This window comes from Pleurodeles waltl, chromosome 3_1 (genome assembly GCF_031143425.1).
Source record: "Pleurodeles waltl isolate 20211129_DDA chromosome 3_1, aPleWal1.hap1.20221129, whole genome shotgun sequence".
Classification (NCBI taxonomy): Eukaryota; Metazoa; Chordata; class Amphibia; order Caudata; family Salamandridae; genus Pleurodeles; species Pleurodeles waltl.
This window is the reverse complement of record NC_090440.1, coordinates 1,631,272,914-1,631,288,794: the sequence shown is the minus strand read 5'-3', so window position 1 is coordinate 1,631,288,794 and position 15,881 is coordinate 1,631,272,914. Positions and strand designations below refer to the sequence as shown.

Below are 15,881 nucleotides of genomic sequence, written 5' to 3'. Positions count from 1 at the left end.
TCAACATCATATTTTATTCGATATGAATATACACTGTTTTTCAATGAGAAGTAAATAACATCATTGAAAAGTAGCATACACAGAGTAACAATAAAAGATTATTTAGAAAAACTCAAAGAGAATCCTGTCGCCCATTAGTTGAATTCCAGTTATCTAGATAAATATTCGTATCATAGATGCTGTATTGCTTTTTTTAAATAGGTTTCAGTTATTCATTGGTTTATGTTATTTTAGGGCCAAAGACAAATGAGGCTTAAAGCAAAACAAGAACGTGATGAAAAAGAAGAAGAGGAGAAGAAACGGATTGATTTGGAAGAAGCGGAGTACCAAGCAGAAAAACGGAGACAAGCTATAGAGAGTGCAAAAACAAAGCTCTACTGCCAGAATGACAAAATCAAAACATTTCACGTAACGTATTTATGTCTTTACCCCCCAATTGCATGTACTTTCTGTTTAAAGAAAATAAATAACAGCGAATGGAATCATTAGTAAGTGATCCAAATTGTTCTTGTAGGGCGCTCTTTTACTGACTGAAGCCATTAAGGAAAGGGGAGCACAGATTGAACTTAAAAACAAGATTGAAGCTGCTAGAAAAAAACAGGATGATGCACAACTAAAACGTAAAATTGAAGAAGACACAATCAGGGACCAACAAAAGGCATATCAGCGAAACATGGAAAGAAAAAAAAATGCAGACGACATTCTCCAGCAGTAAGTGGAATTTATTTTTCTTCTGAGTGAATATTGATCCAACTTAAATTTCTTGTTTAAAATAAGTCATGATAAATATTAAAAATACAAATATTGGGGGCAGCCTAAAAAAAAACAAATAACGTTTTAATGATGTATTACTTGCGCATGTGGGCTGTGGACAAACAAATTAGCAAATTAGAGAAAAAAACAAGCATTTGCAATGTAATGCAATAGGGTCTCGCATTTCTCCGAGTTACAGATAGTAGCAGTTGTAAACGCCCAACCGGACTTTTCTTGCCACATTAAATGCAAAAAAAGAGCGTGATCGCGCTGCTACAGTTCACTCGTAGTAAAACATATCGGCAAAAGTGCAATTATCTACGTAACCGGCAAAAGTGCAATTAACTATGTAACAGGGTCGATGTCATGCAAAGCGCTGGACTTCTGCCAAGCGAGATTGCGCTGCAAAAAAGGATAAAAAATAGTTCACAAACCTGATGGGAAACAGCGAGCCTCGCATGTTTTTAGTACTTGGTCGCTGCGCTTGAGGAGGGCTAACCACCGTAAAAGGCATGACGTATGCGTGCCTTCCACTCATGAAAGGAAGCCGATTTTGAAAGGCAGGCCCACGAACCAATGAAAGACACCGACGAGGCATGGATGGGGCTGCAAGCCCTTTTCTCTCTACTAAAGCATCTTGCAAGCGAAACGCATGCGCAAGCGCATGTGACGCAGGCTCGACCCTAATGAACTTACATAACAAGAAGTGAGAGGGAATGAAGTAACCAGCTGTCTTTTATACATCAGTTGAACTGCCCCCATTGATTAAACATATTCACTGATTTTATTTCATTTAAAACATCAGATTGTGGACAGTGACTACTTGAGTTGAGACAAATGTTTCAAAAGGAAGGGCAAAGTGGTTCAGAGTGTACTTGGTGAGCACTTAAGTGGCGGTGATTCTTCACCCTGCTGTGGATTTAGCAGTAATACTGTGTCCAGAGCCAGGTGTTTTTTAAGGCTGGTTTGAAAGGTGTAGAGCCACTAAACCTCCAGGGAATAGCTGTATAGAAAAGACCCTGCTTTGATGAAGATAGTTAGTTGGCAAAAGATTTGAGGTCCATAGTGGGAGAGGCTTCGCTTGCACTCACATAGGTTTTCCAATAGTTGGAGGGGTCGAAGGTGATGCCCAGGTAGCACAAATTCTGTACAGAACTCAAGGAATGCCCCTAAAGCTTAAGGACCACAGATTTCTCCGCCATTACGTGCAATTTCCCATAGTTTGTTGTCACGTTCAAGTTACCCATGAAGGAAATCCAAGTTTATACCAAGATACGCAAAGCACTAGCTGTAAATGGCAGCATTGGCATATAATATTGCTGGGACAAATGAATTAGCAATTGTCTGTCTGTCCTTGGTAGAAATAGACAGGTATGCACATAATTCATTGATATAAATAATAAAAAGCAGTGGACACCAACAGGCACCCCTGTCACAACCCACCGGCGAAAGGGAAAACATTTAAAAGTTCTCCATCTTGGCCATATTTCACTTTGGTCCCTAAAGAATACAAGAAGTTTACCAAAGGAACTTCTACCCCCAGGTTAATAAGGATCAACCAGAGCTTGGCCCTGTTCATGCAGTTAAAAGCAGAAGATAGGTCGATAAAGGCCAAGTACAGCGGACAGCGCCTGGCAGTGGTATATTTACTCAGATGTTGTAGTCACTGACCCAGGACTGAAGGTGATTAGAGATGAATCTCTCAATGATTTACACCAAACTATCAATAAGGGATAATAGCCTATAACATTTGGGAGACCCTCTATTTCCCTTTTTGGAAACGGGGACTAATGTAGAGAGGGTCACAAATTCGGGACTTTGCTGCACAAAGAATTATTAAATAAATTAGTAAGCATGGGCCCCTGGAGGTCTGAATTACATTTAATTAAACCCGTTGGAATTCTATCAGGGCCTGGACCTTTAGCGCCTGAGCATTGAGAAATGGATTCTGCCACTTCCTCAAAGGAAATCTGAAGGTGGAGAGAATTATCAAAATGAATGAGCAACCGATTGATGCTCGCCTTGTCTGTAGACAGCTGGTCTACAGACAAGGAGTAAAAAACTCCTTCATGGCCAGAAATATTACATACCAAAAGTGGGTTACGAGTGGCATTACGCTGAAGAAAGGTGTTGACTGCCTCCCAGAATGCTTTACTGTTGTTATGGGCTGCTGCTAATTCCAACAATTACAAGTCCTTCTTGTTCAGAAAAAGCTTCCTATCCCTGAGAGACCGCTTGTAATCACGCATAGCCTCTCGAACCTCCCTAGCATCTCTTGGGAACTCCACCGAAGCCACTCTTAAACAGCGGCTAGCCACTGAGCAGCATGCATCAAACCATCAAGGGTGCTATGCGGCAAAGTGACGTGGTTTCAAGTAGATGATTGTTAATGGAGGAGCATAGATGTTGATAACAAGTAAATAAGGCTTCCTGTGAATTCTCTGGTAAAGACCCCACCTCTAGGTGTTTTTTGAGAAGAAAACCAAGAATGGCAGTAGGGGTTTTAAGTTGTCAGACTAATCTGCGCCCGTCACTGGAGTGTTGGTTAATTTCAGCACCCACTGTCGGCAGCTTATGCCTGCCCAGGATAACCAGATTGAGAGAGCGTTATGAGCCCCCCAATATGGTTTCAATGACTGAACTATTAACACACCACTGTAGGAAGTGCCGAGAAACAACTATATAATCAATAACCAACACCACTCCCCCAGGTATATTTTTGTGTGTCTTTTACTTCTCTTTTCTGTTCATGGCATGGCATGTATCTTCACCAATTTTATATTTCCTCACATATTTTTATATGTCTGTATGGGTTTCCACTGAGTCATGTGAGACTCTGGGCAAAAGTTGAAGCCTTTTCCAATACCTGTATTTCATCATTTGTTAATCCACATTGGCATACATTTTTCTGCTTGTTGTTTTTTTGTCCTTTTTCTGTTCTGTCTTGTTACTCTTCTCCATACTTGTTGCTCGTTCATTTCTTCCTTTCTCTTTTATCTTCTCCTCTTGTTTTCCTTTCCAATTTGGACCTTTTTTTGTCCATATTTAATAAAACAAAATTGTCTAAAAGATACATCTTGGTAGGAGTGCATACTCCAGGCAATCAAAGAAGAAGCAAAAGAAAGGTAAATAATGATGGAACAAGCATACAGACTTGCCAAATCAAACAAGGCAAATGATAAGGAGTGTAAAATAATTGTCATACAAAACATTATTTGTAATACATAGGAAGCAGTACAAATATTTAAAACCCTACTAAAGGAATGCCTAGAAAGATATGTATTTAAAAAAATAAAGAAAATATATAAAACCATTGGACAGAAGTTGTGATATGGGTATGGACTGAAGTACAGAACCAATTATGCATTTGCATGGTAGTTGAAAAGTTAGAATATAAACTATAAAAAGAGTGAATTAGAAAAAGGAGGACCATTGAGGTTGAAATGCATCGGTAACCTTTTGATGTTAGGGCTTTGAAAATTAAATATATTTGAATCTGCCTCTTGAGTGCTGACCAATTGTTCCTGAACATGAGGAGATATATATATATATATATATATATGTATATATATATATATATATATAAAAGTTCTGAACGCAAACATTTTTGTTTTTAGGAAATGTTTCTGTTTTACATGTATTAAATATCAGAAATGTCTATGCCTCTTTTAGGATAGAGGAACACAAGCATGAGCTAGAACTCCTTAAAGAAGAGGATAGAAAAGAAGGTGCTGAAATTCAGCGATTAACCAGATTATATGAACTGGAAATGCGCAAATTTCATGAAGTTAATAAAAAAGCAAAGGAACAAAACATGAGAAACTATCTTGTAAGTAAAAGATGAAGCACCTAAAAAATGTGTGAGAATTCATATTTCTTTAACTACAATTTGAAAATGTGTTGATGTGCTAAAAAAGTAAAGCTATGAGTGTGGCATTGCTATTTTATTATTTTATGTATGTTGGAATCACTTACTTATAAACACCCTTTAATAAAAATCTTTTAGTCGTACCTTGAAGATAGAAATTTCCTAAAAGCCCTGGAGAAACAAAATCAAGAGGCAGAAGATGAAAAAATCAGATTGTTCATTCTGGCAAAGAAGAAGATGGCAAACCTTAAACTTGACAAGGAAATAGAAATCGAAAGGTAAGGGAAGGAATTTTCCTGGTCAGTTATTCAGGGAAGAAAGCTTCATGTTAAATTGCTAATTCGACTATTGAACAATCAATCATCGGGGTTTTCCAGGTATCTGTTCTTTCAACTCCTCAACTTTTCATGGTGGTATCTGAGCGAGCAACAAGTATTGCCCCAGTTTCTTACTATGAAGACCTTTGCGGACTGGATACTCTGTCACAAACATGACAGATATCCCGCCCACCATATTACAAGTTCCATTATTTCCTATGGAACTTGTAAAACGGCAGGCAGCATATACTAAATGGTAATTTTCATTACACTGAGTCCTCTTACTCATCCTCATACTGAATTAGTAAGGATTTTCATGAGGAACTGTGAAAAAGTAGCAGTGCCTTGGTTACTGACCAGTAATCTTAATTGCACTGATTCCTACTTTTGTTAAGAATTGTTACAACAAAGGGACATGAATTCATAATACTCTGATTACTTATTGATAATCTTCATAACCAACCGGTAAGCTTCATTTCAATGAGTTCTTCCCTTAAGAGGGCCGTTTAGAAAATAATGTCACAGTACATCTTAAAACCCCAGCTGACATCAAACAAAGCGACATTCTTTAACTCTTGTTGGTGAATGTTAAAGATGAGGACTAGGTAAAGACAACAGTTTGTTACGTCCACTGGATGACGCCGTTAATGAAGGATGTGGTAAGGAAGAGACATGAAGTGGTAATGCATCTATTTAAATAAAAACATATGGTATTTTCTCAGTTTAATCTGTGCAACACTTTTTAATCATTTTGTATCTTTCTTAGAAGGCAGTGAGACAACTGTGATCATGGTTGCACACTGTTCTCAATCTCACATATCAAAAGTGATGTTAAGTTCCTTTAAAACCGCTCTGTTAATTAAAATAATAGTTTGAATAAATGATGGTTGGAACGGCAACCATTAAATTAAAATGTCCATATTATTAAATTTTGGTTCTTAAAAAAACAGCGGCGGGACGGTCTGTCTTGCCATTGAGCCTTTCCCTCAACTTCCATGCTATTGAAAGTCTTCTGCCCTGTCCTGGCCAGCAGATTAGGGTGCTTACCCTCGAGGGGGACAGAAAGCGTACTAGACATCAGAAATACATGTGGAAAGCAAAAAAGGAATAGGTGGGGGGGCTTACCCATTCTGGCACCATGCTGTGCTTCGCATCCCCAATTTAAATAGCAAAGGTGGGGGTAGCCCATCATGGCCTTGGGTTGCCCCCCCCCCCAATTCCCAGGGCCCGGACAGACTTTCTGCCCACCCTGTGGGGCAGCTTAGGAGATTTTCTAGTATCTGCCTACACAGAGGGGCAGAAAGCCTACTAATCATCAGCAATATAATTGGATAGCAAAAAAAGAATGGGTGAGGGTCAGCCAATTCTGGCACCTGGTCACTCTTACCATCCACACACCCTAGACTTTTGCCCATATATGTCCACTTCAGATAGGCATAAAGCCCACAAACAGGCCAGAGAATGTTTTAAGAAAAAACAAAATAATGGGTTGCCCCACCCACCCTGGTACCAGCAGGGACGGCTCCTCCATTAGGGCGGAGGGCGGAGGGCGGAGGAGCGTCGCCCCCCCGCACCACTCCCCCCACCACCACCAGCAGCTGCAGATGCAAACCTTTTACCAAAAAACAATAATAAACTGTGTTTATTATTGTTTTTTGGTCAATTGGGTGGGGCCACCGCGTGTGACACACAGCACTCCCCCTCAGTACGCATGTATGTTTGGCCGGCCAAACATACATGCGCAGTAGACTCTCTCCAGCCCAGCAACACAGTTTCCGGGCTGGAGAGAGCATGCACAGGCTCCCAGTCTGCGTGGCTGTGCCCTGGCTGGATGCTCGCAGCCAATCCTGACACTGCTTTGAGCAGCGTCAGGATTGGCAGCACGACAACAGAGGAGTGGATGGAGCGGTGCGGCAGTGGCGATGGACGTAAGTGGTTTTTAAAAATGATTTTTAATTTAATTTTTATTACTCCCCCGTGCGCCTCCCCACCCCTTCTGCCCTCTGCGAGCGTCGACTGGTTACTAGGCCATCTCCCCCTCCCTGCGTCTTGACAGTCTTACTTATCCTTCACTAACCCATTCCAGCAGGGAAGAAAATCGATTACCCACAGGGAAAATATTTGAAAAGCAATTAGTGGGAAGGGTGTTGGTCCCTCCCATCCTGACCTATAGCTGCACTCGCCTCAGCCTCTGGGCTCCTTGAAGTCTTTCTGGTTGGGACCTGATATCAAGACTGGCCACTCTCACCTAAGAACCATTCCTTTTTTGTATATGAATTCCTGTTGTGTAGTGGAATTTATGACCATTCGGGAGACAGATTGGGGACAGATGCCAATTAGACACCAAAGATTGGTGACCAGAAAAATAAATTGTGTGGAGGCATGTCTTGGTATCAGGATGCAACCCTGTCTCAGGTAGTCTTTCTTTCCCACTGTGGGACAGAGTAGGTGCCTTACCCCCAGCGGGATAACACATTGATGGCAGAAAACACACCAGACAGCAAGGATAATATTTTTAAAACATAAATGCAATGGATGGTGGGGCAAGCCCGTCTTGGGTCCCAATTCCCTGGATCCCAGACTGTCTTTCAGCCTCCTCACGCCACAGATTGAGTTATTTGCCACCAAGCTGTCCACCTAGGAATGGGTGGAGAGTGGTGCATCCTGGCATTGAGAAGACTCCCCCCCCCACACACAAATGCCCTATAGAGTCTTTCTGTACCCCTGAGGTCAATTTGGACACTAATCTCAGATTTATAGTGGACTTTTTGTCTTCCAGGGGTAGGATGATTGGAGGTGAACTATCCATTCTGCTCCACAAAGGGGGCAGAAAGACTGCTTGGGGCCCAAGTACAACCCAGTAACAAGGCGGGCAAATCTCACACCCTATTTCTTCTCTCATTTTTTTCCTGGTGGTCTGATGAGCAGATTGAGGGTAAATATAAAATTTTGCCCAGCCAGCCTTAGCGCAACACCAGGGAAAAATATTAAAACAAGCATGGGGGCCTCGGCCAGTCAGATTATGGAATTTACTACTGATCTGATGAAGCCTTGTTGGGAGTTTTACCAACTCTCTGCTAGCCTATATGTCAAAACTAGACAAAGAAATCACAGTTTCCTCTCACTTGCCATTATGGGTAGTTGAAGTATTTGGGCATTGGGTCAACCACCTCTCCGGGGAAACCTACAGACCCAGATCATGTCTTAAAACTAGAGACCAAGGGAAATCTAGGGTGGTATGGATTGTGGGGATCCCAGCATGTTTTCTTGACAAAAATGCCCTACAAATGTCAAAACTATGTCTAAAACACATTATTTCCTGTCACTTGCCAAGATCACTACAGCGCTTGGGCTGTAGGTCAGCTTCACTTAGGGCACTCCACCAACCCTGGCCATTTCTGAAAACTAGAGACCTTAGAGAAGCCATGGTCATATGGCTTACATGGATCTCATCAAAATGACTTACCAAAATGGTCTGCCACTGTGTGTTGCTTCACTCTTCAGAATAACAGAACTATGCACTTCAGGATAGTTTAGGGCACAATGTGAAACAATCACTCTCACACACCTTAGTAAGTAGAATAATCAAGTTTATTTATGGGGCAAGTTCTCATATAGCAAAACTGACCACACTAATATATCATGAAAAATAACATGAGAATAACTGTGAGAATATAAACACTCTGTGATATTATGAAGAATAACACGAAAATGACTGCAAGAATAAGTGCATATTACACACGCACGCACAATATGCTTCAATGCTTATAAATTGAAAGGCTTCACCGAAAAGAGATTCTGCATCCCTCCGCCATACACAAAGCCGGGGAACCAAAATCGACTGGCACAGGGAGCCTCCTTCGGGACAATCAGTCCTCCTGGTGTTGCGTCCAACCCAGAAAAGAGTTCCTAAACCAGTCTATCCAGGCTCCCGACCTTTATTGTATTTACTAACGCCCAGGAGTCTTTTCTAGAAAAAGACCCCCTCCTTTACAAATTGTACAATCGGCGGTACCTTGTTCACCCTTCGAGACGTCTCCTCGGAACGGGCCAGGTTCCCAGAAGAGGACTCCAAGGTGAAGCTTGCATTCCTCCTTGAGTACAGGCGCATCTCCCTGTTGTCCTAACTGATAGCTCGTGGAATGTAAATAGCACCCTTCGTATCAGGCAGATGGAGCGAAGTTGAGCAGAAAAACACCCCACCCTGCAGCTTGCCGAAGCTTGTGGAAAAACACAGAACAGTGCTTTACGCACAAAACCAGACTCGACAAAATGGAGTCGTAAATCAATGTAAAATGGAAGCAGAGGCCAATGGTCCATACCCTGCACCACTGTTCACCTTGCACGTAATGCATGTAGCAATACATTCCACCCTTGGACCATTTGGCCAACTTACAACTAAGTATATCCTATAAGCTGAAATGGCAATGCTCTTGGGTGACACTGAGATAGAAGGTTAGGCACACATTGAATACAACAACATAACAAAATTAAAATAACTGTTATGATAATGATTACACCAAGGATATAACGCAGTTGGCCTAAATTAGGCAGCCATCCAAAAACCCAATCCCACCACCCCTTGTCAACATCTTGCTGCACCCCCTTCACTAACTTATGCAGGGCCTCTATGTGGGAGTTGATTGATATGGAGTGGTCGGATAAATTAAAACAACACAACCCTTCAAAATCGCTGCAGCCATGGTTGTGTTTGAGCAGTAATTAATCAATAGCGGCACGATTCTGCAAAGCAGCTTTTCTAGTTCCCTGTACGTCTAATAACAGCTCAGCTAAAGCAGCTGATGTATAATTAATATTCTTAACTACTAAACATGCAAGTTTATTAATATCTCTGGATACACTGCGAGCCCTGGCACCCCTACGATAGAACCAGTTAAACTGACATATTCCGTTATGGAAAGTAATGAAATTTCAGAATCACAGTCTGTAGGCAATTGAATAGTGGCTCTGGTATAGCGAGGGTGTAGAGCCGTATCCATAGGAAACATGACAAAGCCTAAGCGTGACCAGGCACAAGGCCCTCCGGTTAGATTGGCTGGGATATAGGTAAAAGATATGTTACCACATGAAAAAGAGCCAACCTTTAGGCAACTTAACGTTTTGAATGTGGCTGGCAGTAGGCACCACAGTCTGGCAGAACATTGAATTATTTACATTCAAACCGGCCAGGTAATTTTGTGAGTGGCACAATGTCTTTTTGTGCAGCAGCTAAGTTTTTGTCTCTTTTCTCCAGTTTGAGCTGAGCACATTTACCTATTTTTATAGGATCACAGGTCAATGAATAGCACACATCCCCATTTGAGATGTTGAACGTGAGTATGGATGTCATGTTCCTCCACAACCGCCTGCCCACCTCCGGGCAATGACGGCAGTACTCGTAGAGTGACAGATGGGAGCGAACGTCACTCACATCCACCATTCCATCCTGGTTTGTATTGTTAAAGATGTGCAATAATACCGCAGCAGGAGTGGGCACCGCCACTAGACAAGTGGTAATCAGATCTTGAACGCTTCGCATGTTACTCATACAGAAGTGAGATACATTCAGCACTTCCTGCGCCAGATGAATCCAAATATTGTTCGGTTGATGCAGTAGCATCGGCATCTGCGGCTGATGATTGAATTTTTGGGCTATGAGCCCCTCCCGCTCCCCGGTGGAGTCTCCCGAAAAGGCTCCATACACCACACTCATCGCACAGGCACCCCACAGGATGATCTGAAAAGAACAAAAGACAAAACACGTATTATCATTCTCGCAAATAGCATTTGTCAGCGGGAACATGTTCCCATTTGTCTTGACCAGGTCGCATAACTACCAGGACATTGTCTGGTCTAGTGGCAATGACATCAGCGGGTTGAGGAGGGTTATTTGGGGATTCAATCCACACTTTGGCCCCTGGGTTCTTGTGAGTAGATCCGAACCCTCCTTTGCCTTTTACAGTGAGAAGGGCTGGGGCACTCCCCTTCTTGACAACACCTCCATAAACCGGCATGATGACAATTTGGGCAACGCGATCACCGGGTTGCACCACTAGGTCTGTGTCACCACTGTTCAAGAGAATGACTTTCAACTCGCCTTGGTAGTCTGCATCTATCACGCCTCCTAAAACTTGGATGCCTCTCAGGGCAAGCCCAGATCGAGGGGCGATTAGACCATAATGCTCAGGGGGAATCTGAATTCCAACCCCTGTTTCAATCAGAGTGATGTCTCTAGGCTTCAATCGATGCATGTGTAAAGCATGCAGGTCAAGTCCTGCAGATTCTGGTGTAGCTCGATATGGGGCCAAAGCTCCTGGAGCTGTTTCCCAATACACAATGGTATTGCTTGCTGCAAATGGATTAATCTGTAAAGCAGGTGTGAGCATTCTCATGAGAGGTGTCTCGGCATTTGTAAGGGGTCGGTTGTTCAAGATTTGCAAAGCATCGTACAAATGATCCCTCCACCCCTTCAGTGTCCCATCAGACAGTTTACGCAATTGTTCTTTCAACAACCCATTCATTCTCTCAATCAGTCCCGCTGCTTATGGGTAGTAAGGTATGTGAAAAATCCACTCAATGTTGTGTTGTGCACAATAGTCTTGCACTAGTCTGCCCTTGAAGTGGCTGGCGTTATCACTTTGAATTTGGAGCGGCACTGAGTTGCGCGCTTGCAGGATAAGGCTATGAGAAAACCAGAGTAAGTATCCACCACTGTGCAGGCATACTGACACCCTCTGCTCACTGGCATCGGTCCAATGTAATCAATCTGCCATATCTGTCCTGGCAATTTACCTCTGCCTAGCTGGCCTCTCACCACCTGTGGGACCGGTCTGTGCTCTGTATGCAGACAAATGGGACATTCAATGATTGCTGTTTTAATTAAATCTAGGGGAAGATGCATCCCTCTAATCTCTGCCCACCTGTGAGTAGCCTTTTCTCCAAGATGTCCGCATTTCTGGTGTGCCCATTTAGCCATTCCCACCAAATCAGAATTCTGCGCCCCCACTTCAGCCTCTTGAATCTTGGCTCGATCGTCTGCAAGACAATTGAACCATAGGTCTAATGAATCAGTTGGACAGTGAGCGTCCACATGATAGACAGTCACGGTGCTTTGAGGTAACATTTCCCAGATCTCCTGCCATAACTCCTTCCCCCATACCGCTTTGTTATGGATTTTGTACTGATGTGCATGCCACGTGGGAAGCCAAGTAGCTAACCCATTGGTGGTAGACCAGGAATCTGTATAAATGTGACATTTTCCGGGTAGCTCTTGTTTCAAAGCTTGATACACGGCATAAAGCTCTGCAAACTGGCTACTTCTTCCCTGTCCTGTAGTTGTTAAAAGCTTTTTTGTAACAGGATTATAGGACACTGCTTTCCAGTGCCTTTTCGCTCCAACATATTTTGCTGAGCCATCTGTGAACCACACATGTATTTTATCATCTGCAGACAAGTCTGCGAACGGCTGGCCCCACCCTACCGGAGATTCACACACCGGAGGTACATCGTGCAACATTTCTGAATTCTCCACTGGAGCCTGCGCTATCTGCTCATGCAAAACGGCGGTTCCTTTTGGACCCGCTCGTGCCCTGTCCTGGACATACCATTTCCATTTTATAATGCTGGCTTCCTGCGCATGCCCAATTCTATGAGGCTTAGGAGAACTCATCACCCACTGCATGATAGGGATTTCAGGTCTTAAAATCACATTATGTCCCAATGTAATTTGCTCGATATCAACCAGAGCCCAATAGCAAGCCAACAGCTGCTTCTCAAAGGGAGTGTACCGCTCTCCTGCCTCGGGTAACTTCTTTGTCCAAAATCCCAGGGGCACCCTCTTTCTTTCTTGTTTTTGCCATAAACTTCAATTGGCATGCTGCCCCTGGACTGTCACATTTAGCTCGATGTCTCCTTCCTGAATTGGCCACAAATCCAAAGCATGCTGAATGGAGTCTTTCGCCAATTCAAACGCGCGCTGCTCCTGCTCTCCCTATTCAAACGCATTCTTCTTTCGTTTAACTTTGTACAATGGGGCCAAAATCTGGGACAAATGGGGTATGTGCTGTCTCCAATACCCGAATAGTCCAATAAAACTCTGGGCCTCCTTCCGATTTCGCGGCACCGCAAATTCCTTAATCTTGTGCTTCACTTTTGGTAACACTTCTCTGTGTCCCTGATTCCACTGAATGCCCAAAAATGTCACGCTCTGAGACGGTCCCTGCACTTTCTCGGGGTTAATCTCCCACCCTTTATTCTGCAAATGTTCTACCACCCTGTCTAGCTGAATCTGCACCTGTTCTTGTGTCTCTCCCTGCATCATTACGTCATCTGTGTAGTGGGAAATTTGCACTCCGGGAACCACTGGTACTTCATCCAAATGCTCTGCCACCAGCGGGTGACAGATAGTGGCGCTATGTAAATACCCCATTGGCAATCTACAGAAGGTGTACTGGCGCCCCGCCCACTGGAATGCCAGCTGGGGCTGGCTCTCAGTAGCTATTGGTATCGTGAAGAACGCATTGGCAATGTCAATTGTGGCATACCAAGTCCCACTGTGTTTCTGTATGTTTTCAATCAAGGTAATGGTGTCTGGGACCGCCGCAGTCAGAGGAGGTGTATATTTATTCAACTGGCGATAATCAATCCAACTGTTATCACTTTTACGAACAGGCCAGAGGGCATTATTCCACGCAGTGGTGATGGGAATTATTACCCCAGCCTCCAGTAAGTCATGTATAGTCTGGCTAATCTCTTCATGTCCTCCCGGTATTCTGTACTGTTTCATTTGAATCACCTTAGTGGCTTGGGGAAGTGTTACTGGAGGAATCTTCAACAGCACCACCCTCGCGGCGGCTATTGATATAAATCTTTTGGAACCAAATTGATAACATCCATCTTCCAAATGTAGGGTCATCCCTTTCAAAATCTCAATCCCAATAATGTACTCGGGAATGGGCACAATCAAGACAGTGTATTCTCTCTTTGGGAGTGCCCCTATTTTCATGGGAACCACTATCTGCACTGCCGGGGTTTCTTTTCCGCCCAATCCCGTAATGGTGAAGTACTGTCCCTTGAATTTTCTTGGGTTTCCATGAATTAAAGAGGCCTCTGCTCCGGTGTCAACAAGGGCTCGAACTTTTTGAACATTTCCACGTTTCCAATAAATTTCTACTTTGACATGTGGTCTGTTATCTTTGCGAGCCCATCCCTGCACTGGAGTTTGACCTGTTTCCTAGTCTATTTTTACTCTGCGCACATTGGAACCTGCCCAAGTCAGATCTGGATACAGTCTGCGGTAATTCTCAGGGAACTCCTCCTCCCTGTCTCTGCTTCGCAACCTCTCTGAGCTTACCAGCTCCCTCTCCCACTCCTTGCCTTGAGTTCTCTCGGGACCTGTCTGTTCCCGGTCTCTCTCTCTCTCTGCTCCGGGTTCCCTCTGAGCCTCGGTGCCCTTGCTCCCAATCTCCATCATCTGGGGATCTCTCTCTACTACGTGGCTCTCTCTCTCTCTCTCCCTGTTCATCCTCATGCTCCTCCCATCCTGCCTTTCTCTGGTTCACCAGTTTGTTATCTTTCTTGTTCCCTTTCCTGCTCCCCTCCTTTTTATCCAAACCGCGTTTGCGGTACATCTCCCACATGTCCTTGGTGGTTATCCAATCAATGTCATCCCTGGCCACCCCATCTTTCAGCAGGGCCAGAAACATGTCCTGCCTTGTCACCCTGTTGTTATCAGTACGACCCTCAGACCGTGAATTCCTTTCTGGCTTAGCCCACTCCCCTAAATCACTCAACTCATTCACTGCTTCTACCACCTGAGACAGTGGGTTACCAGTCTGATTAATTAACAAAGTCATGATGACATGCTTGTATGCAGGAGGAGCGGACCTAATCAGCCGGTTTCGCCCAGACACATTTAAAATTCCATTCATCAAATTATGAGCATTACCTAGAAAGATAGCTGTTTTCATCCCTTCCTCCTTCAATCTCTGTACTGCATCTCTCAAAGTATACCAAGGTTTATCATTAGGCGGCCAGTCTGACTCTGTCGGATACTTCTGAGCACACCCTTGCGCCGCTAACTCCAACAGATTGGTCATGGGACCATTCCCTGGATAAGTCCTAAACTCATTTTGGATAACCGGGTCCGTACTTAACATACAAAGCCTCGGGCGTCGCTGTGATCTAATTGGACCCCCTGACTCCCCCATATCATGCACTCGCACCATCCACGTAAGCAATGTTTCCCCAGCCCTCTGTCGAAATCTGTCTATCACATCACTCAGTTCTTGCTGTGTGTAATCCTCCAGAGCATCCAGCATCACCCCTCCAGGGTTAGCTGGGCTATGCTGTAACTTTCGCCGATATATTGGCTGCGCACGGACAACATTCCTGCGCTCTATCTTTTCCTGACTAATATCTTGACAGTTATCACCCCCGGACTCATCTGAAAAATCAGACGTATCCCAGATGTTTCCATCCCAAAATTCAGGGTCAAAGGCTAATCCTGCCTGGGAGATAACTAAATGTACCTTCTTTTTATTAACTTTCCCTCTTCGTTTCTTGTGTTTATATTGAGCGACGCTAACTGCTGTTCTCTCTGCAACCAACTGGTACATTTCAAGCTTATCACTTAACAATTTATTTTGACAAGCTAACATGGTAGAGGAATTTCGGGCTTCTACTAACTCCTTTCTTCAGCTGCTCGTGGTCTTTCTGTAACTGTAAACATTTTTCATGCAACTTTCTGTACGCAGAGAGCAAGATCCAGCCTCGCCTCCCTAACGTACAAATCTCTTTTCCCTTGTCAATTGACACTTTTTGTAAACATGTAAATACATCTTCAGGTTCTGCATTTAACATACACGCATTCCAATTTTCACACAAACCAGCACAACGTGACCATTCCTGAGCTAAAGGTTTATACGGGGCAGTTTCCCACCCCG

The 15,881-nt window shown here is 43.6% G+C and overlaps 1 protein-coding gene across 1 annotated transcript in view; it reads left to right on the top strand.

Moving 5' to 3' along the window:
• CFAP210 (cilia and flagella associated protein 210) overlaps positions 1-15,881 on the top strand; it is a 132,618-nt gene that overhangs the window by 49,786 nt on the left and 66,951 nt on the right. Inside the window, exons 3-6 of the mRNA XM_069225299.1 lie at positions 235-408; positions 515-711; positions 4,426-4,582; positions 4,760-4,899. Coding sequence (XP_069081400.1) covers positions 235-408; positions 515-711; positions 4,426-4,582; positions 4,760-4,899 — 668 coding nt within the window. The remainder of the gene's footprint in view (positions 1-234; positions 409-514; positions 712-4,425; positions 4,583-4,759; positions 4,900-15,881) is intronic.